At 40.6% G+C, this 27,825-nt stretch overlaps 4 protein-coding genes across 18 annotated transcripts in view; 3 read left to right on the forward strand and 1 right to left on the reverse strand.

The window, feature by feature from the left end:
* Positions 1 to 5,473, forward strand: part of PIK3CA (phosphatidylinositol-4,5-bisphosphate 3-kinase catalytic subunit alpha) — a 44,662-nt gene extending 39,189 nt beyond the window's left edge. For all 3 annotated transcript variants that reach the window (XM_067301626.1, XM_067301627.1, XM_067301628.1), the window contains 3 exons: positions 268 to 385; positions 546 to 697; positions 1,525 to 5,473. In XM_067301626.1, coding sequence (XP_067157727.1) covers positions 268 to 385; positions 546 to 697; positions 1,525 to 1,795 — 541 coding nt within the window. In that variant the 3' untranslated portion in view covers positions 1,796 to 5,473. The remainder of the gene's footprint in view (positions 1 to 267; positions 386 to 545; positions 698 to 1,524) is intronic.
* Positions 1 to 16,026, reverse strand: part of ZMAT3 (zinc finger matrin-type 3) — a 68,667-nt gene extending 52,641 nt beyond the window's left edge. For 5 of the 8 annotated variants that reach the window (XR_010885002.1, XR_001292131.2, XR_010885001.1 and 2 more), the window contains exons 1-3: positions 15,626 to 16,026; positions 11,022 to 11,120; positions 1,730 to 1,791 (exon numbers count right to left, since the gene is read on the reverse strand). The gene's annotated coding sequence lies outside the window, so the exon portion shown is untranslated. Of the gene's footprint in view, positions 1 to 1,729; positions 1,792 to 11,021; positions 11,121 to 15,083; positions 15,165 to 15,625 lie in introns of those variants that run through there. The other 3 variants (XM_067301632.1, XR_001292125.2, XM_067301631.1) reach the window with 3 other exon arrangements.
* ZNF639 (zinc finger protein 639) lies at positions 14,937 to 24,386 on the forward strand. 5 transcript variants are annotated; one of them, XM_013939784.2, is made up of 6 exons: positions 15,404 to 15,419; positions 17,379 to 17,517; positions 17,937 to 18,005; positions 18,590 to 18,697; positions 19,577 to 19,714; positions 20,014 to 24,386. In XM_013939784.2, the coding sequence occupies exons 3-6, from the start codon at positions 17,948 to 17,950 to the stop codon at positions 21,159 to 21,161; spliced, it is 1,452 nt and encodes a 483-aa protein (XP_013795238.1). In that variant the 5' UTR covers positions 15,404 to 15,419; positions 17,379 to 17,517; positions 17,937 to 17,947; the 3' UTR covers positions 21,162 to 24,386. The 5 variants fall into 5 exon arrangements, with proteins under 5 accessions (XP_067157731.1, XP_013795239.1, XP_013795238.1 ...); XM_067301629.1 differs by lacking the exon at positions 15,404 to 15,419 and adding an exon at positions 16,099 to 16,167; XM_013939782.2 differs by lacking the exon at positions 15,404 to 15,419 and adding an exon at positions 16,672 to 16,815.
* An 815-nt stretch (positions 24,387 to 25,201) lies between these two features.
* The window catches only part of MFN1 (mitofusin 1), a 28,037-nt gene continuing 25,413 nt past the window's right edge, over positions 25,202 to 27,825 (forward strand). The window contains exons 1-3 of one of the 2 annotated variants that reach the window (XM_067301634.1): positions 25,202 to 25,267; positions 26,073 to 26,194; positions 27,097 to 27,232. In XM_067301634.1, coding sequence (XP_067157735.1) covers positions 26,077 to 26,194; positions 27,097 to 27,232 — 254 coding nt within the window. In that variant the 5' untranslated portion in view covers positions 25,202 to 25,267; positions 26,073 to 26,076. Of the gene's footprint in view, positions 25,268 to 25,462; positions 25,479 to 26,072; positions 26,195 to 27,096; positions 27,233 to 27,825 lie in introns of those variants that run through there. The other variant, XM_067301635.1, reaches the window with a different exon arrangement.

Below are 27,825 nucleotides of genomic sequence, written 5' to 3' on the forward strand. Positions count from 1 at the left end.
ATGAAAACTCCTGCCTGTCTTCAAAAGACAGACAGTTTCTTTAATGGCTAGTTGGCTGTTCTGTGATCTAACTGTAAATACTTCTGTTTTTACAGCATGCTGAATTTCTTCCTCACTTTGTGTGATTCAGTGATAAAGCTTAGAAACTCTTTACCTCATTGAGCAAAAATAGTCGAAGTTGGTCCCTCCCTAAAAAGATGTTCTTTCTGCACTTTGGTAGTATTAGAATATCTGTAGGAAAATATCTCCTTTTTTTGTTTTCAATAGGTATGATGCAGCTATTGACTTGTTTACACGTTCTTGTGCCGGCTACTGTGTTGCTACCTTTATACTGGGCATTGGTGATCGCCACAATAGTAACATCATGGTGAAAGATGATGGACAAGTAAGATACTTTTTTGCAAGAGCATAGGTTAATGTCATTTCTCACTGATAAGAATTTATTTAAAAGATCCACCCAAATTAAAGCTAAATGAGCAAATTTTACTGTGATATTGTTTAAACAAGGGATTATTAATTTTAATATACCCTTCTGTCTTTCCAAGCTGTTTCACATTGATTTTGGGCACTTCCTTGATCACAAGAAGAAAAAATTTGGTTATAAAAGAGAACGTGTGCCATTTGTCTTAACACAAGACTTTTTAATAGTGATTAGTAAAGGAGCCCAAGAATGTACCAAAACAAGGGAGTTTGAAAGGTGAGTCTTTTTTTATTAAGCATCTAACTTCCAGAGTATTTTGTACCTCAGATGCACTTTGCTACTGGTGACCTTTAATAATTAGACCCTTCAACTGAAAAGTATTATTTGAATTGGGTTGTGATGGTTATGTTGTAATTCTTTAGTTGAAGATCAGCGATTCACTTGTAAATCAGCAGGTGATCTTTATATAATGTCATAGCACTTACACAGCCTCCGTTTCATAAGGTCTATCTCACTTCAGCTTTGCAGGGTCGGCACACATATGAATAAAGATATATTTTAAAAAGGCTGAACTTTTTTGTATTCGTGCTTGAAACAAAATCCCCTTGGGATAGCGTAACTGCACAAATTGAGAAATTTTAAGTGTCAGGCGGGCTCACTGATGGTGCTGCATGCCAGGGAGCCTTGTTGGTCGCTCAATGATGCTTCTCTTTCCTGTGGCCCCTGTGATATCAGCTTTCCAGCTGGCCTGTGTAGTTTGTGACATTCTGCAGAATGTGCTAAGAAAGGAGAGCTGAAAACATTTTCCATTGCTTTAGTCTTTTCTATTACCTGTCTTTCTAGAGATCGGCTTTGAGACATTCCAGCTTTAATCTTAAATTCATTAGGTTGTATGGAAAAAAGGAAAGACAGTTTTTAAAATATTTTAATTATGTTGTCTGTCTGAATGCTGCAACAAAGCTTTATTTGCATTTTTGCCTTAAATTGACTAAAAATGTCTAACTTTCTAGGTCTGGTTGCCTTAAAACTTTTTTTTTGGAGGTGAAAAAGAAATACACATCTAATACGACAGTAAACTGAGTCAATTCTTCTTTCTCTTATAGGTTTCAGGAGATGTGTTATAAGGCTTATCTAGCAATTCGGCAACATGCCAATCTCTTCATAAATCTATTCTCCATGATGCTTGGCTCAGGAATGCCAGAACTGCAGTCTTTTGATGATATTGCATACATTCGAAAGACTCTTGCATTGGACAAAACCGAGCAGGAAGCTCTTGAGTACTTCATGAAGCAAATGAATGATGCTCACCATGGTGGCTGGACAACAAAAATGGACTGGATCTTCCACACAATAAAGCAACATGCCTTGAACTGAAATGAAAGCAAAGAAAACAAGAACTGATAGCCCACTTTGGGGATACTGCACTGTTAAAACCTGTTAGCAGCAAAGACTGGTTGCATAGGAATTGCACAAACCACGAATGACATTAGAATTGACAGCAAGAAAAGAGTTGAACTGTTCAGACAATTGTCAAAAAATAATGTAAAACAGGGTTTCAGGTAGCACTAAAATTGTACACTTCAAAAATTAAGCTTTAGTATGATGTGTGACTTCATGTTATGCCTTAAGCCCAAAAAGGTAAACTTGAAAGAATGTTTCCTTTTTTCATTTGATAGGATAAATTAGAAGGAAAAAGAAAATAGTGCTAGCATGAAAAAGAGTCCATCATATATTACCTTAGATCTGGTACAACAGGTAAAGACTATGCTGGATTGAGAAGAGTGGAAAGCGAACTCAAGTGACAGTGAACATTTTTTAGATGCAGCATAGTTTAAAGGGAAGGAGTTTTAAGCTCAAAGATCTAAAAATAATAGTGAGGGGACAGTGCCTTTTAAATGTGCTTGGAGGCATTAACATATATGGGGTTTAGATGACCCTTTGATTTCTGGGTCTGTCATCTGCACAGTTTCTGAAAGCAGTAGGAAATAGGCCCATTCAATATGGTGTTTCTTCTGCTCAGTATTTCTAGGGGTGCAATTCATACCTTCACAAAGAAACTCTCGTCCCCATCCTCCCAAAAAACTGACTAACCTGGAAATTGAACGGTCAGAATTGGGTTTAGTGCAACAAAGAGTTGTAGTGTTCATCTTAGGTTTGCTTTAATCTAACTTGAACTGAATAGATTTTTTTCATACATCTTTTCCAGAGCCTAAAGAAAGGTGAGTTGTTAAAATTATTGAAAGATTATTTTTTTATAAAGGCTATTTATATAATAGGAACTATTATTAATATATATTCTTTATTTACATGATTTGTCCCATATTCACTCTTTTAATTTTGCAGCCCAGTTCTCTCTGTCCAAGACTCCCGTTTCCATTAATGTCACTGAAGGTGACCAGATATACTCCTAGGACCAAATTCAACCCTAATGAAAGAGGACACAAGTACCATTGAAGTAGTGGGAGAGACACCCACTAATGCCAGGGATGGCATTGGCCTAATTCTCTTCAAAAATTTTTGGGCAATACTCTTCACATTACTGAAGTTATATGCTGGCTATTCGAGGAATGTATGTTTAAACCCTCAGTCTTTGGGTCCACCATTTCTCCTCTTTCTTCCTCCTTTGGAAGTGGTTGTTTAATCCAGTAACTAATGCATCGGAAATAGTTGTTTAGATTTTCAGTATGATCAATAAGCAGTTCAACATATGGCAAATACGTTGGCTAGCTCACAGCATGTGGAGTTACCTAACATTTTATAGCTTTGTCTGTTGTGTGTGTGTGTGTGTGTGTGTATAATATATATTTGTAAATTTAGTCGTTGTCCTCTAACACAATATGATGTGTGCAATCAATTAAATTGGCACCACTTTTTGAAACTATCCAGAGTACCGAGGATTTCAGATTGCCCTTATGCACAACTTCAGGTATGACTGTTTTCCTAATTATTAAACCGTTTTTTTTTTTTTATTAGTGAAACCCATGATTCTGAGGGTGATGTTTACCCCAACATTTTAAACTTGCTAGATCTGCAGCACTTGGAGTGAATTCCAAAGGTCCGGAGCTTTTGGGGGTTCAGCTTATTCACTTGCAAACACACACAGGTGCCACTCAGTAAGTGCAATACCACATGTAATATAAAATATGCTGACAGCTGGTGTTAGATTAGCATATAAGTATATAAACAAACTGTACTTTGTGCAGGCTGTACTGATGAGGTAATGACTGGTTGGCTTCATTTAGCAAAATGTAATATATTTAAAAAATGTGCAATCAATTACATTATGAAAGACTTTGGGGATTCTAAAGCCAAGACTTTGGTCTTTCAAGACACTTTCATAGTCAAGATCCTGCAGTTAATTACTGTACACACAAATACTTGACAGTGTTGGAGAGGGGGGAACCTGCTTTTGTGAAAATTACAGAAGTTCCAAGAATAGTATGGGGAATGTGAAGTTTTATTTCCTTAGTTCTACTAAACATTTTGGAGTAGTCCAACAGACTTCCCATTACTCTTTATTGACTGTTACATATGCCTTTTTGTTCATATGAATTTTTTTCACTCCTGCTGACCTTGGTCATAGTTCCTAGAACACAGTTACCCTTGTATGTACTACTTTGCCATCAACACACACTAATGTTTTAGCTCTTTTAAAACATGGCTTAGTTTCAGTTAGTTTAAATTCTGTTTAGTTCAAAATCTGAAACCCTGTTGGCTGTAACTCTTTAATTTAACAGTAAAATTGTTACACAAATGCCACATCAAGTGCTATATTATCCTTATTTATCTGGTATTGAAACAACATTTTACTTTTTTTATGTAAGAGACAGTCTTTTTCAATCTGGACAGAAGGATCCTCTCAAATTTATTGGATCTTATGAGCCCAACTTTTTTTGTACTCAGCCCTTTCCTAGCCATTTATTCTGTAAGTGTGGGTATAAGTGTCTTTCAGTTCAAGCGTATAGTGTTTTGCACCCTTTTTGCACAAACTGAAAGGTATGAGGAATCAGGCTCTGTTTCTAAAAGTCACTGCAACTAAATGCTGTGCACAAGCTGTAGAAGAAAGGAAACTTCATAGTGATGTAGACGTTATGTGATTTGGGGTAATTATAGTGTTAAAAACAGTATGAGAATATCATGGGCTTTAAGCAACTGTTCTCAGCATAACCAAGATGGGCATTTGAAAAATATAATGTTTCAGTAGAAAAAAAATCCTTTTTTTCAGAAAGGAAAACAAGGCATTTAACCCTAAATACATTCTTCTGTTACACCAGTTTTGTGCTGACGTAACTTCCCTGAAGATAGCGGAGTTACTACTGACTTATATTGGTGTAAATGAGAGGATGTCATCTCTTCTTGGTTTCAGACGTAAGATCTGCTTGCAGACTGTGAAAGCACCTGTAACTGAGCTGTAGAGTTTTATAGAGATTGCTTGGAATTTAAATTTCTAATAATTTTTTAAAACTATTGACACTTAAAGGAGATTTGAAAATACTCCCTTTATTCTGAGAATCAGCTGCACAAAACACTAAGTTTATTTTGAGTTTGAATTGAAACTGAATACTTTCCTCCTGCAAAACTTTACAGGAGGCCTGCAAAAGCAAGGAGCCCAGGACTGGGCCATACATTTTATTACAAAGCCATTAGGTAATGGTGATTTAGTGAAATACAACTTTTAAAACAGTAACTTTTTCAACTGTGAAGCTATGTTTGATTTAATGACGAAACAGGCTGCTGCTGCTGCTTAGTTTTTCATGAAAATATTCTTTGCTTTCCTAAAGGTGGCAGAAAAGGTGCCTGTATTGACTTACATATGCACACTTTTCTGTTCTGAAGGAGTGCATTAGTAGTTTCTTCATAGGTTAAACACACTTTCAATATAATTTAAAAGAAGATTAAAGCATTTAAATAAAACCAAAATTGTTAGTAGTTTGGCATCTTGTGGAGGAGATATAAGCCTGCATATTAAGGGCAATATAGAAATTACCAAGCATGTAGAAAACTTTGTATGTGATGACCCTGCTGTTGGTGTTTTGGAGTTGTTGTTTTTTTTTTTTTCCCCAACTTTCCTTTTTATGTAAAATGTTGAAAGCCCTATAGTGGTCAGTAGCCCATGTTTGTTAACAATTTGAAGGTATTTTCTTTGCTTTGTCATTTTATAACTAGCATGTTCCAGTGTTTATGCTGAATAATTGTGAATTCCTCCTGTTCTGCATGTCTGTACAGGTTGCAGACCTGGGCTGGACCCATTCAAAAAACAAAAATCAAAAAAGCCACTTGAAATTATTATTTTGTTGATGTCTTTGACATCTTAACAATACTTCAATTTAATGAAAATGGTGTGTTATTACAGAGGAAATTGTAATTTGCTGCTTGTAAGATTTTTTTTTTTCTTAACTTCCATGTTTCTTTTGTTTTAGTTTTACTTGAATGGAAGAACCACCACACTTCTTTTGTTTTTCTTTTTTTTTTTTAATATTATATAGCTATGGACATTGTGTTGCAGATTGTTGAATCCCAATTTAATTTTGCAATACACCTTTCGTACAAATAATGAATTTGTATCTTTTTTCATGGTGAAAGTTGCCTCAGTTTAGGTAAGGCTCTATCTGTCCAAAATGTTGTGTAGCTCACTACACCTGCAGTTGATCATTTGGGTTTTTTACATCTATGTTAATTAAGGAAGTCAACTGGAACCTGGATATAAGAGATTTTTTTGCCTGTGTACAATAACCAATCTATAGGTGCTCAGAAATTCTGATTTCATTTATGCTGATATAACACTGACTTCATTAGCATTACTCGGAATTCACAACAGCATATGAAATCAGAATTAGACTACACTTATATTAAAAGTCCCAGATTGTTTATTCATATGATTCAGTATAAAAGCTGTTCTCTTGCCAAGAAGAATGTTTACTAGCTGCCCCATTAAACACTTGACAATTTAATTTGAAATCTTTCTTTATTAACTAGCATTTTCAGCTTTCTAATTCAGGATTACTGTGATCTTGTCTATAGTTACTTTTGTTTTTAAGACTTCCAGGACTTCTGTTGCTTGCTAGATTAAAGAAAGCTCTGTCCTCTTAAACTCTTTCATAGTATAAAGACTTGTGAAACCCACACTCAGGAAAGTTGTTCTCAATACAGTATTTGCAGTACAGTATTCTTTTTGACTTCTGAGCTTTATGGGACACACTTTTAAAAATGTGAGGTCTTCCTGTATTAGCACTCCTAACTCAGATCCAGAATTGTATCCCTCTGTCCCTATTTCTTCCCTCACCCCACCCACAAAGGGACATGCCTGTAAGATAAGAACGACATAAAGTATTTGTCAGAGAGGATTAACTGAAGCAATGCTCTGCCCGTACTTTGAAGTTAGCTTCATAGTTGGTTTGTATAAACATGTGTCTTAAGTTTAAGTGTCCTTATTGTCACTTCTGTATGTGATGCAATATTCATTCAGCATAAAGAAGGCCAAAAATACACCATTATATCTTGACTCCCTCTGACATTCTGGTGCTGATTCCCCAGTAGGTATAAGCTGGTTTAGGAACTATTTTGTTCAGTGTAGCTGTATAAATTTAGTTAGGAACCTGTTCCAGTATTTGAATTAATTATGGTCAAGCCTGACCTAATTCTATTACTAAAGTTATAGAGAGCCTAGTGAAGTAGAAGCTGTATTTCCTAAGAAACTCACATCTGCTATCGTTCAGTTAATCCATGAGGGCCAAAACATGGATATTCATAGCTGCAATCTCATTCTGCTTTGCTTTTTTGGTTTCAAGTATATTTAATTTCTTTATTAAAAGTGTTATATTTCCTGAATTATCAGCTGTCCCAGGTTGTAGAAAGTTGTCTTACTGTTTCATTTGTGGAGGGGGGAAGAAGAAAGGAGGAATAGATGAGTTCTCTTTTTGCCTTACAGCCACTATGGTCCAAATTTGTCGTGTTTTGTTGTGAAAATAAATGTACAATTCAACATCTAGCTGTATCATCCTTTCCCTTTCCCCCTCCCACTCCTGCAAGTTTTAAATGTGAGTATTCAATATACAGTATTGAAATCCACTTGCATTCTAAGAAATTCAGTATATGATAATGGTAGAGAAAAGGATTCTGAAAATAATGTAGGGCTGCGTTCTGATTTCCCAGATTCTCATGCTTGAAGTTTTGAACATATTTCTGTCATTGCAACTGGTACCACAATTGCAAGAATTTTCACAGAATCACAGAATTGTTGAGGTTGGAAAGCACCTGTGGAGATCGGCTGGTCCAACCTCCCTGCTCAAAGCAGCATCTACAGCAGGTTCCTCAGGGCTGAGTCTAGTCAAGTTTTGAGTATCTCTAGAAAGGAGAGTTCACAACCGCTCTGGGCAACCTGTTCCAATGTTTGACCACACTCGGTACAAAAATTTTTTCTTAATGTTTGAATGGAATTTCCTCTATTTCATTTCCTCTTGTCCTTTCACTGGGCACCACTGAGAAGAGTCCTGTTCTGTTGTCTTTGCTCCCCACCATCAGGTGTTTATACACAATGATAAGTTCCCTCTGAGCCTTCTCTTCTCCATGCTGAATGGTCACGGCGCTCTCAGCCTCTCTTCGTATGTCAGATGTTTCAGTCCCTTAATCATCTTCATGGCCCTTCACTGGACTTGCTCCAGTAGTGCCACGTCTCTCTTGTACTGGGGAGCCCAGAACTGGACCCCTCACTCCAGATGGGTCTCACCAGTCCTGAGGAGAGGGGAAGGATCACCTCCCTCGACCTGCTGGTGACGCTCTTCCTAATGCAGCCCAGGATGCAGTTGGCATTTTGGATAAATAGAGCCCAGGAGGGTATCTTCTCTTGATGCCTGTGTGTTATTTTGTTGAGGCTAGTGGCAGTTACATGTCTGCATCAAGAAGGGGGTAAACACCCACAAGTACCTGAAACATCTTTTTAAAATGAGACAATTATCTTGAGATAACCACTAACTAGAGGGGGGGGAAATGTTGCCATGTTTAGTTTGTGTCACTCTATGATAAAGTTCCTGTGGTATAATAGTTAGAAAGCAAGACATTTTTAGTAATAATGGGCCAAAAAAGTATTTAAGATACAGCAAGATGCATGTGTTGTCGTATTGATTATAGTCTTGCAGTATCCTTTAAAAAAAAAAAAAAAGAAAAAAAAAGAAAAACTGTGTATCTTCTTTCCCTTCTGCTATGCTACTCAAGTAACAAGAAAAGTTTGGCCTATATCCTATGACACTTTTTGTAGTTCATGTTCATCAGAAACTGTAAAAAAGTCTGCTTTTTATTTAACTTTGCAGTCTGTATCACATGCTGTTTATTAAAAAACTACTTTTGTTTGTTTTTATCACACTTTTGAGTGTTAATGTATATACTAACAAGTAAATTAAAATAATATGGTTGGTACACTTGTGAATTCTGAAGTGAGAATTTAAAGAGTCTTCAGTCTTGGAGTGATTTGGTGTTACAGCTCTGCTTTCCAAAAGGTTAAAGAAAGGAGATAGAAATTGCATACATCAGTTATTTGAGGTGGAAAAAAAAATAAGATAGAAATAGGATTTGCATTATTTATGGGTTATAGTTAAACGGGAAGTCTTAGATGCATGTGGTGTTCATTCTTGTACATGCTAATCCTCAAAATAAGTAACTTATTTTAGATGCGGTCTGTAAAAGCTGTGATAAAAAGGCAGATATTCTTGAAGAGTTTCAGCTGAATGATTCAGCAGAGGCTTTAAAATCAATCTGTTTTGTTCTTGAAAAATATCCTTCATGCTTTCATCACAAAAATTATATTAAAAAACTGGGTTTTGTTTGCAAGGCTACTTTTGAAAAAATAAGAAACATACTTTGGAAATTGTTCATTGGCAAATATAAGACCGTGTGGTTGCAGTGGAAATGCCCAAGTCTTTCAGGGGACTTGTTAGACTCCTTTGGACTTTAACTGCTAACAAATTGTTATCATGGGAGGGATCATCATCAGATGCTTCATTTTGGTAGTTGTTTTGTTTTGTTTTGCTTTTTACATTTTGGGGAGCTACTTGGCAGTTACTGCTGCTGCTAGAAAGACTTGGTGTGCGACTAGGATTGTAACCACGGTAAGTTCTTGCAGGAGCTCATTCCGCAGCTTTGAACTGGTCCTCAAGGAAAAAAAAAATCTACCTCCTGTTCAGAGGGGAGCTTGGATGTCCTGCAGAGAGCAGTTACGCTAACATACATCATGAAATGCCAGCTGTTCTAGGCACAAGCTATGGAAATTTTGGCAAACAAGGACTAATATAGTGAACTTTTCTGAAGCTTGGGGGAAGCTTGCAAGTGATCTAGTCTGGTGTGCTTGTGGTGGTAGTTTGCGTAACCGAAGAGACATTCTGTGTGTCTCTACTCTTGCTGGAACTTCCTAATCGGGGAGGGCGCCCAACCTGGGTGGCATAGTGCTGCTGTCATCCAGCTGTGAGCAGAGGTAATGTGAATAGTTGTGGCTGATACCAGGTGTAGCCTACTAGCCAACCAGTGATGAAGCATTACTCACGGATACTATAATGACAGAATTTACCCTCTGTAAGGAATACAATCTGACTGCACTAATTTGTTACCCTGATGCCTAAGCGGTGTTGAACTTCTACAGATGATTAGGAAAATAAGAAGAAATGTCTCCTCTACTGTCAGAAGTCAAATGTCACATTACACAGCATGTAAGAGATTCTCTGTTTTAAGAGCAAGACAGGAGCTCATGTAAAAGAGATGTTTTGTCACATGTAAGCCACAACTGGGTCATAAGCCTCAAGAGTGTGAAAAACAGGATGAACTATATTTATTTGCTGTGTTGTTCCTACACTTTGTTTAAAAGGTGTGAAAATGTATGAGCTAAGCTCTGCATCTAGGCAGTGAATTGAATTAACAAGATTCAAAGCAGTTAAGACCTGCGGTTACAAGAAAATATAAAGAAAACTTCTTGAGATAGTCCAGTTACAGAAGACAATGTCCAGAGCCATCAAGTAATTTTGTTACATGTTTTGTGATCAAATTAAGTTGTTCCCCCCCCCCCCCCCCCCCAGAAAGGGTGGTATAAATATGCTTACAAAATAGCTTCTTCAAAGCTCCCGAGTCACAGTTTTCAAAGCAACCTCTGCTTGGCATTTATGATAGCGTGATTCCCTATTCCTTTGTGGCATGTGATCATCCATTTCCCAGTTCAGCAATTTTCAATCAAAAACATTCCCCAAAATCTCTCCATTACTTTTTCCCAGGTTCCAGTTCCTGAACTCCTCCTCTCATCCTTCATGTCCATCCTGCCAGTTTATTTCTGTTCCAGTTCTTTCAGGATCTACCCATCCTCCCACTCTTTCTCTACATCCTCGTGTATCTGATGCTTGTTTCATATTGTTCAGCCCTTTGATCCCTATTTTGTTATTACATGACCTAACAATCTACTTTCTCTTCTTTTCCCTACCCAAGAACAGAAGAATCAGGTTTGTATTCAGAAGACATTTACTGATACAAAAGCAGGTGTGGACAGGAGCAGTACACCTCCAAAAATATTTTCCCCTTTGGGAGGGGGGAGAAAGGGAAGGGGGAGGGAACATTATACAAGAAGTACCTGAGAGATGCTGCATGCAGCTGGAACAATTTGCAGCTTCTTGGTTCTGAATCCAGCGTAAGGACAGCCTTGGCGTACAGGAACATGGGAGACTGAGCACTGTACATGTGATGAGGACATGCAAAACAAGCATATTGGACATAGACATTTACTAAATGACCCATCATACTATGACTTTTGCATGTGCGAGAAACAGATACTTGGTATTACTGTGTATTCTTGTATAACACTGTGTTTGAACAGACATATTCTGTATTGGCAAGGATTAGCACTTGCAAGTAGCCATGACCTCAACAGAATGCTATTTGCGCTAGGCTTTCCTAGGAGAATGCATAGCAAAATCAAACCCTCGGGCAAAGGGTCAGAGATGCTCTAGCAGCAAAACTTAAGTGGTTTGAAAGAACATTTGAAAGCAACAGTTATGCAAAATGATACTAAACTTTGCTGTCAGGCCAGAAAACAGATTCCAGATTTGGTAATAATGCTACAGAACATATTTCTGTCATGAGTGAGCTCTTGTCTCCCTTTCCTTCTCTTTCTTGCTGTATTTTTTATCTTCCAGTATCCAGTGAAGACAATGTGAAAAAGAGGTGGTGCAAACAATGCGTAGGATGTAACTTGTGTGTTTAGAAGGACTTAAAAGTATGTGCCTAATGCGCACAAGGGTTTACACAGAATTTCTGTTCCCTTGATAAAATTAACCAGATTGCAAGTTTATATGCATATAATCTAACGATTTGACTATTTCTACTGTTGTTCTGTTGTATATAAGCACCAGCAATAGGGACTGCTGATTGTAGAAATAATGTGCCAGTCAAACTCCTGTGAAATGTTTCACATTGCAAAACTAGAACAGGTGATGAAACAGCCATTGAGTCTAGCCAAAAAATAATTGTCAGAAAATCAATGAGGGAAAACATGTTGAAGCTAAAGCACTGACTCACTAGAGAGTTTGGTCCACAAACGTCTATGTGATTCTTTTTGCAATGCTGTTCCTATGTGCTTTCCACCTGTGTGACTCATGTTTCTGTGTGCAAATCCTCCTTAACAGGTAAACAGAATGTGAGGTTCTCTTTGAACAGAGCAGCAGCTGCTATTACAAAATACTAATTAATTTCAATTACTTCAATGATCTGATGTGCTCTGAAAGGATAACCAGATGGATTGGATGCTCTGTTTACTCATTTTTTCATTGCTGTCTATTTCTAACTCAGTGCTAGACAGAAATTGCATATTAGGAGATTACTAGTGATTGTTCCGTCTTTTCTTCACAAAGTATCTTACCTGAGGTTTTGTCCTCAGTTGCCTTCAGATACTGCATTAGGAGGATTGTGTCTGACAGATGAACCCACCATCATACTTGGCTGAAATGTGCAAGTCTTTGGCGATATGTGTATATACAAATACTGTTTTTACAGAGTAAGCTAGAGGTACTGCTGCCTGTGCCTTACTGCTGCTTTTGGGTTGTGTTGGAGAAAAGCAGGTTCAGACTCCACAGGACACCAGGCAAAGGGTGCTACAAGCTTTCAGTCATGTGGGCCTCCTGTGCATCTAACCAGTTCTTGTTCTTCCCAGGATAACTATCCTCATTCGCAGGACAGTTTCCCCTATACAGCCGTAAGTAAACTGCGGAGGCAGAAAAAGGCTGCAGTTCCTTCCCTAGGAGATGTGCCAGCACCAGAGGCCTTTGTTAACGCCTCTGCCTTGCAGAGAAACCATCAAGGCTGGATGACAGAATGAACCAATGGATTAACTGCAGTGGGATATTTCTGGACTTTGTATTTTTTAAGCAATGGTGCTGACTCATTTCTTATTACAGAAGAATAATTCTCTGGGCCTCATTCATTGCATGAAAAACTGTTTGCAAAGATGATCAGGTCTATCAGGTTAAATTTCTGTTTATCACAGTGTAAGGTGAGTCTTATCCTTTCTATTAACTCTGAAGTGGTTACAGGTGGTCACTACCTTGTTTAAAATGGACAGGATGGTTCAGGGAAAGGACATAATCAGTCTTATTCAGATGGAACTTTTAGACTTTGCTGCCATTATCAGGGCATGATTTTGTGATAATTTTAGGTCTTAATCCCTAAAGCATCAAGAAAATTATGGAAAACTTGTAAAATAATGCTGGTAAAACAGGAAAAAAAATGATTTTCTATGGGGATGGTTTCCTTCAGAACAGGAATTTCAGTGAGCCCTCCTGATTTTATGCTCAGAAATCAGTCTGCAGTCCAAACTGCATCAGAGGTAGTTCATCTGAAACCATTTTACAAAACAGCTAGAAAACTGATGCTAGACAACATACAACAACCTCAGATAATCTCCTATAGGTCCTTTTAAACACTAATAAATCCACTTTCATCAAAGGTCATTATCATGAGCTACACTTCCTGCTTTCATTTGAAGAAAAACTATACCCCATTCTTTTATTTCAGGAAGGATACATCCTTCCTAACTGAAATGAGCATAACCTGTTTTGCCAATTCAAATTACAAGGTGAAGACAACATTAATAAACCGTAGGCTTTTTTATATTTCTTGTTGGAATAGGTTCTGAGGGATTAAAACCTGACCCAAGTTTGTTTGAACATCCTAAGCATGTGGTGGTTTTGAAAGTGAGATTAATTTAGACTTTTCTCTCTAAAGTATTGATGCTACTGTTTGATGCCTGTGACTTTGAACTGGATCTATGGCTTCAAAGGCGATCCTCCTCAGACATTTCTTTCTTTCACTCGGAGTCTCACCTTATTAACTGACGTATGTGTTGTTGGGCTCTACTGCTTTGCGTAGAGAAGAAAACAGTCAAAAGGTACAGACTAGGTATTATGCTTAATGCGAAAGCGATTTGGTTAGTCTGATTTTGTCTCACTGAGCAGGATACTGAATCTAAATGAAATTTTCTCTTTTCTCCGTTGGCAAATTATGGATTGTAAATTCCCATTACTGCCCTCTGCTGAGAGGTAGGAAAGTGGTGGGGGTTCCCCACCTTCCCCCCTTTTTCAAGTATTTATGAAGAAAACTTTTTGGTAAATAGAGGGAGAAATATGTGGGCAACCACCCATTTGGATGGCTAAAGCCAGTTTACAAGAATTTTAACAAAAGCTGTCTTGGAGAAACACCAGATCCTATGGCTGGAATATGCTGGGATGCTGGTATCTTGTTTGACTAGTACTTCAGCTCAGGAGACAATGGGTACATCATATTTCTTTAATTTCTAAGGGCTCAGTCAATGTGTCTTTAATAGGATAGCTTCATATTCATACTGCTTACCATCAAAATTTCTGCATGGTCATATGAAGCTCTCTCTACATGGTACTAACCAAATCAGATCACCCTAAAGACATGTTTTCCAACTTTCAGGACAAAGGGTAAAGGTAGGATTTTATAAACAGCACAAGTTTCAACTTCCAGCTAATGAGTTAAACTGAGACCAGAAACAAAGTGTAACTTTATATTAATCATTGGAGCAACAGTATTAGGGATGTTGCATATTCTCTATTTAATTGAAAGCTTGATTTCAAAATTAGGTAACTTCAGGCTAAGCCAGAGCATAATAGCTCAATAAATGAATCACATGGTAAAATTCCATGATCTGTTTGAAGTCATCAAATTGAATGACTGTAATAGTCTCCTTTGTAAATAATAAACAAAGAACCATAAATAATGGCTTTTTATTTCTCAAATCAAAAAGGTGCTATTTTAAATATTATGCTTTGTGAGGAAATATATCACACATGATTTTTTACTTTTTCCCCACTGTGGCATAAAAAAGAGAAGAGGAAGTGAGCAAAAGGGGGAAAAAAGGTAGGGGTTTTTTTTGATTATAAGTTTGAAAAATCTTGAAAATGGGAAAGCTGCCTATTTTAATTTTTTAATGTATATATTCCTTCTTTCCTATACAGCAGCTTTAATGGGCAGCTTCTACATTGGCACAAGAAGGTTTTTTTACGAGCTTCTCACTCTTCCTATTGCATAAAATACAGACGATGCCTCCTCTGTGTGATGGCGGCACCCACCTGCCCTATCAAAGATGCGGTTATACGCTGCCAGATGCTTTACAAGCCTTTGACAACGTCTGCAATAAGGAAACGTGCCGGGAAGGTAAGTGGACACTTCACATGGAAGGAACATCCGTATGAGCGGTCTGCAAGGGCGAGATGGCGAGGCGGTGTGTGAGTAAACCTCTTCGGTACGTTAGCGCTGGCGCTCGGAACGGCCGGGGAGCGGGGGCTGCCTTGTGCCCCCCGCTTTGTAGCGAGGGAGGTGAGGCAGGGCTGCGCAGCGGGCGCTTCGGGCGGCCGGGAGCGGGGGGAGACGGCGTCCGGCCCCGCCATCTCCCACAGGAGCCTTTCCCTGCCGTGGCAGCGCAGCTGTGTGAAGAGCTGGGCCTTTGGTTTGGGTTTGTTTCTTGGTTTTTTTCCATTTGTTTGGTTTCTTTAGCCCAGGGTGAATTTAAAACGCCCTTTTGCTGCCGCTTCCCCTGCCTCTAGGCAGCCTGCGGGAGCTGGGCCCCTTCCTTGCTCGGCTCTGCCCCACCGCAGGGCCAAACGCGTGTGCTCAGCCGCGGGGGGGGGGGCTTTCCCGAGCCCTCTCCTGGTGCCTTACCTGCAGGAACAGCTGCCTCTGGCGCCAAGGGAGGCCGTTTCAGGAGGCGGCGGGGAAAAGGCAACGGCGATGAGGGGAGACGGCGGCAGCGCGGCGGGGGGCTGCTGGTGGCCGAGGCAGGCTGCTTCACCGCCCCCCCCCCCCCGGCTGTAATAGGGTTTTTGTGCCGCCGAGACCACACTCGTCTCCCGTTCCCGCCTGGAAAGTGACAGGGAGCCCCGCTCCTTCCGGGCTGCGCTCACAGCGCCGGTTTTAAACCTCCCGGGGGGGGGGGGGGAGAGGAGAGGCAGGCAGGCAGGGAGAGGGAAGGTGTTCCCCCTGCTGCTTTGGGGTCAAAAACGGGGCAGAAAGCGGAGAGGCGGCCGCCCCGCCATGGCGGCGGGCGGCGGCCTGGCGCGACGCGGCGCGGCGCTGCCGCCAGAGGGCGCCATGGCGTCGCCCGCCGCGCGCCCCGGCGCGGCCCGGCCTGGCCCGCCCCTTCCCCCGCGGCGAGCGCCGCGTCCGGAGGCGGCTGCGCCCCGGCGCCGGGCGCGGAGCGGAAGGTGAGTCCCGGCGGCGAGGCGGGCGGGGAGCGGCCGGCAGCGTCGCCCGCAGGCCCGGGGAGCCCCGCGGCTCCGCCAGCGCCCGCCTCCCTGCGGCCTCGCACGCCGCCGGCCGCCTCCCCTCCCGCCCCCATTTTGCCCCTCGGGCCGGCGCCATTTGACGTGCGGCGCGCCCCGGGCCGCCCTGAGGCGGAGGCGCTGCGGCGGCCCCCTCGGCCCTCGCCTGGGCTGCGGCTCTCCGAAGGGGCGGCCCTGGCCGCGGCGGGGCCCTTCTCGCGTCGTTCCCTCCCCCCCCCCCCCCCCCGAGAACAGTGACAGGTCGCCCCCGCGCCGGCGGTGCTCTTGCGGCCGGCTCCGCGCTCGGCCCTCTTCCCGCCGCCCTCACGGAGCGCGGGGAGGCGGCGGCCGCGCCTCGCCCCTGCCCCCAGCGGCGCCTCCCTCTCCCGCCGCCGTGCGCGGCCCGCGGGCGGCAGGGCGAGGCCTGGGGGCTCCTGGCAGCGCTGCCGCGGCCCCTGCCGTGCCCAGCCCGGAGGGACTCGCTGGTGCAAAACGTTGCTGCAGGACAACGTCCTAAGTGTTACTGATGCTTTGGCCCGTTCACGGGCAAAAGGTTGAGCCGCATTAATCGGCGTGGAAGTTGCTGCCTCGGTACGTTATGAAGCTGTTCCCTGGCAAGCAAAACCGCGATGGGACTATTGAATATATCTAAATTATGATGTGCTATTAAAGAACTGTTTCTCTGTGTTATTCTCCCGTTAAAATCAAATTATGGTGCAAACAAATTACTTTACCTCTTGAGAACAGCTTTTATCTGATGAGGGCATCTTTTTCCTGCCCTCAGTGCAGACGGATAGCGTTAGCTTTGCGAGATCCTGGGTCCCATCAGTGCCCTACTGTTACAGTAAACAACATTTTGATTTGCTGTCCATACTTCTTCACAACCATCTGGGCTAATATATGGCTTAAGCATTCTTGGTGTTGTCTCCATCTATGTATTTCTGTTGTGAGGAGCTACCGAGTGCAGCAAGAGCCAATTAGCCTGGGACAGAAGGAAAATAAGTATTCCAGTGTGTGTACCTTATGAATTGTGGTGCTCTAAAACAAAGCTAGTGTTAGTTTCTTCTGTTATTTTCTGGCTTCAGTTTCCGTAACTTTAGTGTTTGTAATATTTCTGCTCTTGATTCTGGTATGTTTTTTATTTTGCACTCAAGGTTTAAAGTGTTTTTAAAATGCTGCGACTCCACAGTTGATCTTCTCTTGCTGATGTTTTCACTACGGTTGGAAGCTGCACAGGCATCAGCTTCTTAGCTGCTGTTCTTCTTGCTGATACTGAAGAGTCTAGGGATTTTGGTAAGATGGGTACCATGACTTCTGTTAGTGTTTCTGACATTAAAATTTTGTCTGAAGTTCGCTGCCTTTTGGGTGATCCCTGGCAAAGGGCAATAGGATGCAGGAAAACTGCTTTGTCGGTCATGCTTGACTATTTGAGTGACAAGAGTTTCTGACCTGGCTGTGTTTATGAGTGAATCCCATTACTCGTGTTCTACGTCAGGAATATGAAATGAGAATTCAGTACTTGTGTGCACTTAGTGTGTTTGTAACACCGTAACAAAATTGGCTGTGGGGAGAAAGGGGAGTAGAAAAAAATCTTTTGTGTAATGTTAGGGTTTTCAAAATGTTTCTATTGTTTCCTAAAGTCGTGAAGGATAAACCTGCTGCAAACAAGTCTAACCACTTACTTGGATATTTTCACTTTTTAATTAATTTAGACTGATTCAAAATGAACGAACATCCTAAAAAGAGGAAAAGGAAGACTCTACATCCTTCTCGATATTCAGGTTGGTCCAGAGCTTGAATTATGCACACTTTAATAAGATTAATTTTTCTCAAAGTAATTACTTTGTTATGAGAACAGTCTGCATGTGATAATGTATGGAAAAGCAGTAACATAAAGAGTGGGATAAGATGCCTTGGCCTGAATATGTAGAGTATCTGCTCTGAACACTTGGGGGTAAAGTCACTTTTAGTCAATTTTGGTCTGTACTCCCTGCAAGTTGGGAAACTAGCTCAAGCTATAAAATGAAGATGTTTCTACTAACAGGCAGTGGGAGGAAATTATTGAAAGATTAGGGGGGAATATCAAAAATGTTCAGCACTGAACTAACTGTGCTTCTGCTGTCTTCAGTAGGAGCAGAGTTTTGACTGATAACAACTATATCTGATAGCTTGAACTTCGTGGGCAGCAATTGAAAGCTGTAGATCATTACAGGAGCGTTATCTGGCCAGCAGAGAGTTTTCACGCATTCTCACAACACAAGAAATAAAAATGTGGCCAGTGAGGAGAATTTTGATGAATGTTAAATACATATGCAGCTGTGTCAATTTGCTGGTATAAAAACTCTCTTATTTTTTTTGTATCTAGATTCTTCAGGTGTAAGCAAATACATAGACAATAGTGGAATTTTTTCTGACCACTGTTACAGCGTCTGCTCTATGAAACAGCCAGATATCAAGTTTTCTGATAACAGAGGTAAGAGTTACATTTTAGGGTCTTGGTACAATCCTTTACTAAGTGCATGAGACTGCTGTTCAGAAAAGTAAATGGGGAATACAAAATGTGCAGCAGGTGACTTTGAGCATCAGTCTGATCTGATATTCCTTAGACTGATGGAATGTTGTTTAATCATTATAACTGAAATACAATTTTCAAAGTAAAAAAAAACAACAAACAGTGACAACAAAAAGATCTTTCAGTTTTACAATATTTAGAAAGACTGTTAGACTTATTTAGCTAAATATTCATTAGATGAGTGATGTCAAGCTGACTGAACCAAGAGTTCAGATTAAATTTACCAGTAATTTCATTAAACTGTACTTAAGGAAAACAAAACACCTTTTTATACAGCATCCACTAGTTGATATAAAGTTCAGCATACCGGGCAGAGCAAATACAAGGATGGATTTTTATTGTGGTTTTTTTTTCCTTTCACTCTAATAAAATTAGCAGCAGGTTTCGAGAAGTCTTACAAAGTAAGACTTTAAAGACTTTAAAATATGATGACCAGAAAAGATTTGAGATAAGAAATATTTACATTTTTTGCTTCTTTCAAATTCAAAGGTTTCATTTAAGGCTTTTAACTTTTTTCCAGTATAATCAGTTGACTGTTTTTAGCTAAAATTATAGAGACAGAGTTGCTACCTTTTGAATTTTTTTGTTGACTTCTATATGTATGGAAGTAATTTCTACAGAACATATTGTTACTTTCTTTAATGTAGGTTATGATGCTATTTAGTATATAAATTTATGCAACTGGAGTAAGTGGTAAGTAAGATCTAGGGTTGAATTAAAGAAATGATAATGATAGAACAGATAAATAATGGCAAGAAAATCCTTATTTTATCTTTATAGGTAGATTCCACAGTCCTGTGCAAAGTCTAGATACTGATGATGATGGGAGTCCAGTGCACGCTGGGACTTCTCAGTGGAGTGGATCACATTCAAATGTTGTGGGGATGCACTATACAGACCCCAAAAAGAAAGACAAAGGTAAATGTAAATGTGTATTTGCAGGAGCAGCCCCTCCTTAGCTGCTGGGAAGCTGGAGAATACAGATGTTGGCTTTTAATGTAGTTATGTGTTCCTTTTTTGCTTTGACAGAAGAGATGAAGGATTCATAGTTTATGCTATTTATTTGCTAATTAAACAGAAAACTTACTCTGGCTAGTTAAAAATAACTGCTTTTTGCATTCGTAAGCTGATACAGCTAGTTGAAAAGTTAAATACAAACCTAGTTTTTTTGCAGAGTTTTTTAATCTTTTGCTTTTATTGTCTATTTCCTCTTTCAGAAAAAGCTGCTAATAATGGAATGTGCAAAGATATATGCGATTCACCTATATTCAGTGACAGCCCTACAGAAGAAGAGAAACCCCTTGATATTCAAACCGTAGAAATTTCTACAACAGAGGTTAATGCTGTAGAAGTTCATGATATAGAAACACAAACTGTTTCACCTGAGAAGCTAGAGGCTGAGGACCTAGAGGAAATCCCTGTTGAAACCTGTAAAATCTTTGAGAAGAACCAGGCTTTGAATATCACAGCTCAACAGAAATGGCCTTTGCTGAGGGCCAACAGCAGTGGCTTATATAAGTGTGAGCTCTGTGAGTTTAATAGCAAGTACTTTTCTGATTTAAAGCAGCACATGATCCTGAAGCATAAAACATGTACAGACACTCATGTCTGTAAAGTTTGTAAAGAGAGTTTCTCCAGCAAAGTGCAGCTTATTGAACATGTAAAACTACATGAGGAGGATCCGTACATCTGTAAATACTGTGATTACAAAACAGTAATATTTGAGAATCTAAGTCAGCACATAGCAGACACTCACTTCAATGACCACCTTTACTGGTGTGAGCAGTGTGATATGCAGTTCTCTTCAAGTAGCGAGTTGTACCTGCACTTCCAGGAGCACAGCTGTGACGAGCAGTATTTGTGTCAGTTCTGTGAGCATGAAACAAATGATCCAGAAGATTTGCATAGCCATGTGGTGAATGAACATGCATGTCGACTGATAGAGTTAAGCGACAGCTATAATAATAAAGAGCGTGGACAGTATAGTCTCATAAACAAAATCAGCTTTGACAAATGCAAAAACTTCTTTGTATGCCAAGTGTGTGGCTTTAGGAGCAGGCTGCACACTAATGTCAACAGGCATGTAGCTATTGAACACACCAAAATATTCCCTCATGTTTGTGATGACTGTGGGAAGGGCTTTTCAGGTATGTTGGAATATTGCAAGCATTTAAGCTCTCACTTATCTGAAGGGATTTATTTGTGTCAATACTGTGAATATTCAACAGGACAGATTGAAGACCTTAAAACTCATTTGGATTTTAGGCATTCAGCAGATTTACCTCATAAATGTACCGATTGTTTAATGAGGTTTGGAAATGAAAAAGATCTTTTAAGTCACCTTCAGATACATGACACAGCTTAATTAATGTTCTTTCCCTGTAATCGATTTGTTAGAATTGGAATTATTTCCAGTCAGTCACTAAAATGTGAAATTAAATACAACTTAACAGCAATTGTACAATGGAAAATACTAATGTTTTGCTCTTTATATCAACAAAACACGTATAACAACTTGGTGTTGTGAATTTTCTTACTTAGGGGTTTCTGTAGGAATAATCACATTTACAGTGTGATGGATCAGATACTGGGGGGAGGGATGGTGGGAGTAGTTGCATGTTGTAATAGCAGTTCTGAAGGTCATCCTGTATTTTCATGTTTAATGTGCAAGAGCAGCGCTCTCAAGAGTTTAAAAAGGGACAAAGAGAAAGCCAACATCTAGTTTCATGCTTCAGTAACTGTACTTACCATAGTGTTCTCACTTGCATACTGAACTCATGTTACCCTCCGCAGCAGCAGGTCAGCGTTCTTATGTTTAGCAAATTGCACTGACCTGCCAAAGATAAACATGTTCTAAAAATTCTCAGGCATGCAAGTCTCCAAATTCATATGTCAGCCTGCATTTCCCACCCCTACTTTTGATAAGCTTTCAAAATTGACCTTTTTTCTTGGAGTACCTATCCTACCTCATCATTCACTTCCTGTCTTTCTCTGTTCAATGTTTAATTTCAACTCCTATCTGTGGAACCACCCAGCAGTACTCTAGTTCCTCATGAACTCTCCCACATTTACTACAGACTTCCCACATTGTTTTTGTCTCCTTTAGTTACCTTCAGCTCCTCTCTTTCTTTTGATGCACTAGTGAGACGTGTTGCCTGTGTGTAGATTGGATCGATGTAAGCAATTGTAAGGGAATTTGCCAGGTGGTCCAGCTGAGAATGTACAAAGAGGGCGATCTTCATATGTAAAATCTTAACTTAGCTCTAACTAAAAGGGTGTGTGTGTCACCAACCTCATTTAGAGCAAGACTCTATTAGTTTATAATTATAATAATTCTGTAACTTTGTAATTAGCTTTCCACCACTGATAATTGGAGGACAGTTATTTTAATTCTGTAAATTTTAAACTTCTCCCATGTACTGGTTTAAAGCACTGGCACAGTACATAAATCCTATTAACTTTAATCATTTTCAAGTGATTTCGCACATCACATTCAATAGTGTTGTCTTTATAATATCTTTAAAAGTGAATTTTTAAGCTTTATTCGGTAGCCGTATTTCTGAGTGACTGATGCTTGGGCCGATAATAAGGACGAGATTGTTTAGATTGTGCTAGTTATTGGGGTGAAATTACCCCTAAATAAGTGGTGGAGTTTACATTTCTCTCTGTATTGATTGTAAATTTGTAATGTAAGATTGTCTAATGCAAGCTTCGTGTAAATATAATTCATGTATAAAACATTTCTTGAACAATGAGATTTAGTGTTAGTAGCAGTAAGGTGTGCACGAGTGTTTGCCCTGGATTTTTAAAGCTAAGGATAAAAATTGGCTGAATACAGTCAGCTTATGGAAGTTCAGTTTCTAGAGAAGTGTTTCTAGAGTCTAATATGAGCCAGTTAGCATATGTTGCTTTGCAGGAGGCAAGACCATTTCCATCCTTTTTAAATGCTGGGTTACAACTAAATCTGTGTAGTCATTGAGAAGAACAACTTGATCATATCATGATTGTATTTTATTAATTCATTTATAGACAGTGACAATGTCTGTAGCAGAATTGCTGACTTCCTATTTTGAACATGTTTATCCTAGCTGGCTTAATATGGTAGCAATAACATAGTTAACATAAAGTAATAATAAGAATTCTTTTAGATAGGAAAGTTAATTTTGCTCATATTGGTATAATTGAGGGGGGAGAATGCTTGTCCTTCTCTTACAAGCTGCTCCTGGTGACATGCAGGTGGAAGGGCACTGATAAATGCCGGAGAGAAAGCCACTTTTTGGGAGACTGACAGTAAGATGGGGCAGCACTGTGGAAGGCATAAGAGAACAGTGGGCTTGAGTGTGTCCCAGCCAGGAAATGTAGTTTTGTAAGCCCATGGAGCACTGACACCAAAAACTTGGTTGACTCCTGAATAACTTCATGTCTCTGATCTTTGACTTGTGTCCATTTCTCATCTGTTGAATGGGAATTAAAAGAATACATCATAGGAATGTTACGAAGACAACTCATTCATTGCAAAAATACGCATCACAGTGTCTGATTAGGAAGTATATTGAAGTTTGTCTTGGATTGAATTTTATAAATAAGGGAATAATGTTAGGGGTTTTTTTAATATCTATCAGAAGGTAAATGGAAGTCAACATGAGCAGGTGGACTCATTTCACCTTAGCAAGAACAGAAATAGGATATTTGCTTCCAAATGATTAGCATGCTAAAACATGCAAGTATATTAAGTAGTAGAAAAAATAAATAATAGAGTTAAGTCTGTTGAGTTGGGAGGCCAACTGTTGTACATGTCAAGGACTATATGTTGTTCCCGATTGAAGGAGTCTACAAGGTAGTTGTGAATTAAAGAGGAGAGTTTGGCTTATTTACATGAAACGCGTAAGTGAAAGGACAGTGTTCTGAGATTGCTGCATTGAGGTGAATTGAGAAGACTTGAATGCTGCTGGTCTGATACTGCCAGAGACTTGCGTTGTCTTTATCCCTATAGCTTGAGTAATTCTCCTTGGTCTTGAATTAGAGAAATTACCAATAGGAGTCAGAAGGGAATTATGCCAATATATTCTTTCTCTGAAACAGTAAATAAGGGGGTTAAATACAATTTTTTATTACAGTGAAACCTGCAAGGTGCACCTGTTTCAATAACAGCATTCAATCTGGAAGCTTTACAGAATCACAGACTGGCTTCAGAAATAATTTGTATTTGTTTTTTTGTCTTCAGGATTTTGAGCCTTTAGGTTAAATGTTTGTTGTGTATTTGAGCTTCCTGGATCATGTTTGTTACTGAACAAGAGAAGTTTTTATATGAAAGATTCTGCTGACTTCTAAACAAAATGAAAAACCAACTAATTATTGCAGGTACTTAAAATATAGTAAATTAGTAATTCTAAAATTATGTGTTCTCCATAATGATTATTAAGTGCTGTAGATTTTCCTTGTTGTTTGTGGTTGTTTTCATTTTTCTATGCTCTTTCATGGTGATGTATCAAATGTATAAATTAGCAGTGCTTTTGAACTCTTTAAACTATTTTAGCATTTGTCATTTGAGTTAACGGCTGACTTTGATTAAACTATGGTGCTGACAGTATTGAGGAATCCAAAGTCATGCTTCATTTTTTTTTAGATTTTTATGAAAATTTTCAAGGCCTTGGAAGCTGAGCATTTACAATCTCCAGTATGAACTAGGAGACAGCACAAAGCTTATGAGCGGTGCAAGATACTGTGTTAAGTACAAAGGACTTCGCTGAGGCTACAGCCTTACATTGCATTATGCAGAGCCTTCGAAAAGCCAGAAATATGCGTGCCCAGCTCTTACAGTTGTTTGGTAATTTATGCTGCTTCTCCTCTTCTGATTCTTTGTTAATTAAAACAGAAGTGTCAGCTCTACCCACTGGATTGCACCTAAGCAAAGAGCAAGGCCTGAAACGAAGCTGCAATCGCAGCAGACTACCAGCCTAGTGCGAGCCAGCATCGGGGCGCTCTGACCAAGGGGCCGAGCCTCCCGACGAGTGTGGAGGGTTAAGAGTTTAAGACAGTTTCATCTTTTTCCATGGTCCCGCTTGTAATTTCTTGAAGGGCTGAGGAGGTCCCCGAGCTGGGCTAGAGGTGAAGCGACGGCGGGCGACGTTGGGCTGCAGCTGCAGCCTTCCCCGCCGCGGAGCGAGGGGCGGCCCGAGCGCCCGGCAGGGCCCCCCCAGCGGGGCTGGGGCGGGCGGCGGGGGGTCTCTGCCCCCCCAGACGAGCCCCGTCTCCATTTCACAAGCAGCCACTGCGCCGCTGTCCGCGCCCAAGATGGCGGCTCCCTTCTGCCTCGCGCACTTCCGGCCCGCCGCGCCCCCGCCCGAAATGGCGGCGGAGCCGGGAGAAAGGCGAGGAGCCGGAAGCGGAAACGCGGCCCGCCCCCGTCCCGGTGGCGGCGGCGCGGCGGTTGCCGGGTGACGGAGGAGCGTGCGGCCAGCGGGGCGCTCCGTAAGTGACCTGCGGGCCGAGGGGCGAGGAGCGAGGGGCCCCGGGCTCCCCCAGCCCCGCCGGCAGCGGCGGCGCCGCCGCCGCGACCGAGCCGCCGCGCGTCCCGGCCTGGCGGCTGCTGCGGCCCCGGACCGGCCTGCCCTGCCCTCGCCGGGCGGAGCCGCTGCCGGGCCTCCCCTTTCCGTGAGGGGAGCCCGCGACCTCCGCAGAGGTGTGAGGCCGCGGCCGGCTTTTAGCGGGCGGGGCGCGAGGCTAAAAGGAGACGAGGCCGTTGGAGGACGTACACGGGGGGGACATAAGTGACGATGTACTTGACTGGAGAAGGCGAAGACGTGTCCCCGTCCCCCCCCCCCCCCCCAATGGGGCGTTGTGTGGACACCAGGCTGAAAACCGAGTCCGGGTGCTGGGCTTTAAATAGAGCCCCAGCTGGATGTTTTCCTAGCTGAGCTCGTGTTTGAAGGTTGGCTGTAACCAGACAAGGGATTTGAAGTGCTTTGGCCAATATCTTTCAGTATTGAAGTTTATATCAACAAGGGCAGTAGGGTGTTCTTGGTGATGTGAGAAATCAGAGAAGAAAGCTTAGTCTTTGCAAACTTTTTTTTTTTTTTTAATCCATTACCCCCCCCCCCCGATAACTAGGGGAAAGGTAAGAGTTTGTCAGGATAATAAAACCAGTGTAAATTAACTTTTATTAGCATTCATTGTATTTATTTCTTAGAATTTTACTGGGTGAGAACTCGTGTGGCTTTTCACTTGTGTTGGTGTCCTGAGCGTGTTAGTCACTTTTATGTAACTTTCCTTATAGTTGCATGATGGCAGAACCTACTGTCTCTCCACTCAAACACTTTGTGCTAGCTAAAAAGACCATTACTGCTATCTTTGACCAGCTGCTGGACTACGTCACTGAAGGAGCAACTTTTGTTGAAGGTTAGTTTTCATCTTAAACGCAAGGACCTTGTCTGTTGCTTTGAATTTGCTTTATGGTAACTCAGTGTGCGTTATGATATACGTTAATATGCTGTACATGTCAATGTATGCGTTCAAGAATAATCACTTTTTTTTTTTTCATTTGAGTGTGACATTTTCAACTTAGGCTAGAAGGAATTTTTAGGGTGTTTCCATATACAAAAGGCTGATTGAATTATTTGGGCTGGTAACCCAGCCTCCTTTCAGCAAGGGTGAAAGCTTAACAACTTCAGTATTAGCAATCTTGCAGTTTCTTTTGCACAGACAAGAGGCTAAACAAGTTCTCCCAATGTTCGGTATGAAAGTAGGTCAGCTCGACAGAGCACAGAGGAGCACTGGTTACACCCTCAAAAGTTTGGTAATGCAGAGGAGCATGTGTTGCTGAGCAGACTTGGCCGCTCATCACCCGGGTTAATTCTGACGGGAGGAGACAGCCCGGCCTGGCTACCATACCTGAGAGGTCCTGGCTTTCCTCTCCGAAGGAGGCAGGTGCCACCAAAGTGGGACAAAACAATAAACCCTGGAACGCAGCTCAGTCCAATGAAGAGAGTCATTCAAATTCTGAAAGTATTTCATGCTGCTTAAATGTTGATAGGTTTTAAAACCAACAGTTTTGCACTGTTGATTCATCTACAGTGAATTATGTCATGGTTTTATAAGTGCTTGCCTGGACCTGTCAAACGACAAGGGCTAATATCAGGGTCTGTAGTGGGTTTTTTTTGTGTTTCATTTTTTTACAGCTGTATAATTAAAATTCAGACAGGTCCATGTTGGCATGTGAAGTACTGATAATCTGTATCTTGTATCCTGGAGCATGTACTGTGTACATGATTGTTTTTGTGCTATTCTTTTTCTATGTCTAGCAACATACAGGAACCCAGAGCTTGAACACGTAGCAACAGAAGATGAGCTATCAAAAATACAGGCATATAAAAATAAGTTAGCAGTCATTGGTGAGGTGCTTTCACGGAGACACATGAAAGTGGCATTTTTTGGCAGGTAATGAACAAAATTACCAAATTTTAATTTCTTTTTTTTTTTCCTGTCATTTGGGACTTAGTGTCCATATTTCTAGGTTCTGGATTTAGTGTTCCATCATAAAGTTATTTTCTTAAATATTAATATATTAAAACACGTTCTCTTGTCTAATTGGAGCTAAATCTTTCTTTGATGCCGTCTGGTTCCATCACTGTATCTTGATTATGTACATCATGTTACATGTTTGTCATTGATAATCTGTATAAAATAATTATTCTGCATAGATGTACCATTTGACTAAGGAAGGTCTGAGATTGTTGTCATCTTCTCCAGAATGTTTTTGGGTTTTTTTTAACTCAATGGTTTTGTTTGTTTTAGTATTTTTGTTTTGCTGGCCTTTTGTTTATAAGAACTTTGGTTTGTGTTTGATCACGAGCAACTGTGGAAAAACTACTTCTTGAGCTGCTTTTGTTTCCACCTATAAGCAACTGAAGAAAGAACAGGATAACAAAGTTAGAGAAGCTTGCCTTATTAATCATTAGTTTGCTGTATCTATGTGATGATTATTAGGGATGATGTATTTATTATTGGCTTAAAAATAAATCTGAACAAAG

The sequence above is a fragment of the Apteryx mantelli genome, chromosome 9 (genome assembly GCF_036417845.1).
Source record: "Apteryx mantelli isolate bAptMan1 chromosome 9, bAptMan1.hap1, whole genome shotgun sequence".
Lineage (NCBI taxonomy): Eukaryota > Metazoa > Chordata > Aves > Apterygiformes > Apterygidae > Apteryx > Apteryx mantelli.

What these genes read in the sequence shown, in the direction of transcription:
- ZNF639 (XM_067301630.1), top strand. Translation starts at nt 17,948, where the DNA reads ATGAACGAACATCCTAAAAAGAGGAAAAGGAAGACTCTACATCCTTCT. An exon ending in CAAGTTTTCTGATAACAGAG is followed by an intron (nt 18,698 to 19,576) that starts GTAAGAGTTACA and finishes TTATCTTTATAG; the next exon opens with GTAGATTCCACAGTCCTGTG. An exon ending in CCCCAAAAAGAAAGACAAAG is followed by an intron (nt 19,715 to 20,013) that starts GTAAATGTAAAT and finishes TTCCTCTTTCAG; the next exon opens with AAAAAGCTGCTAATAATGGA.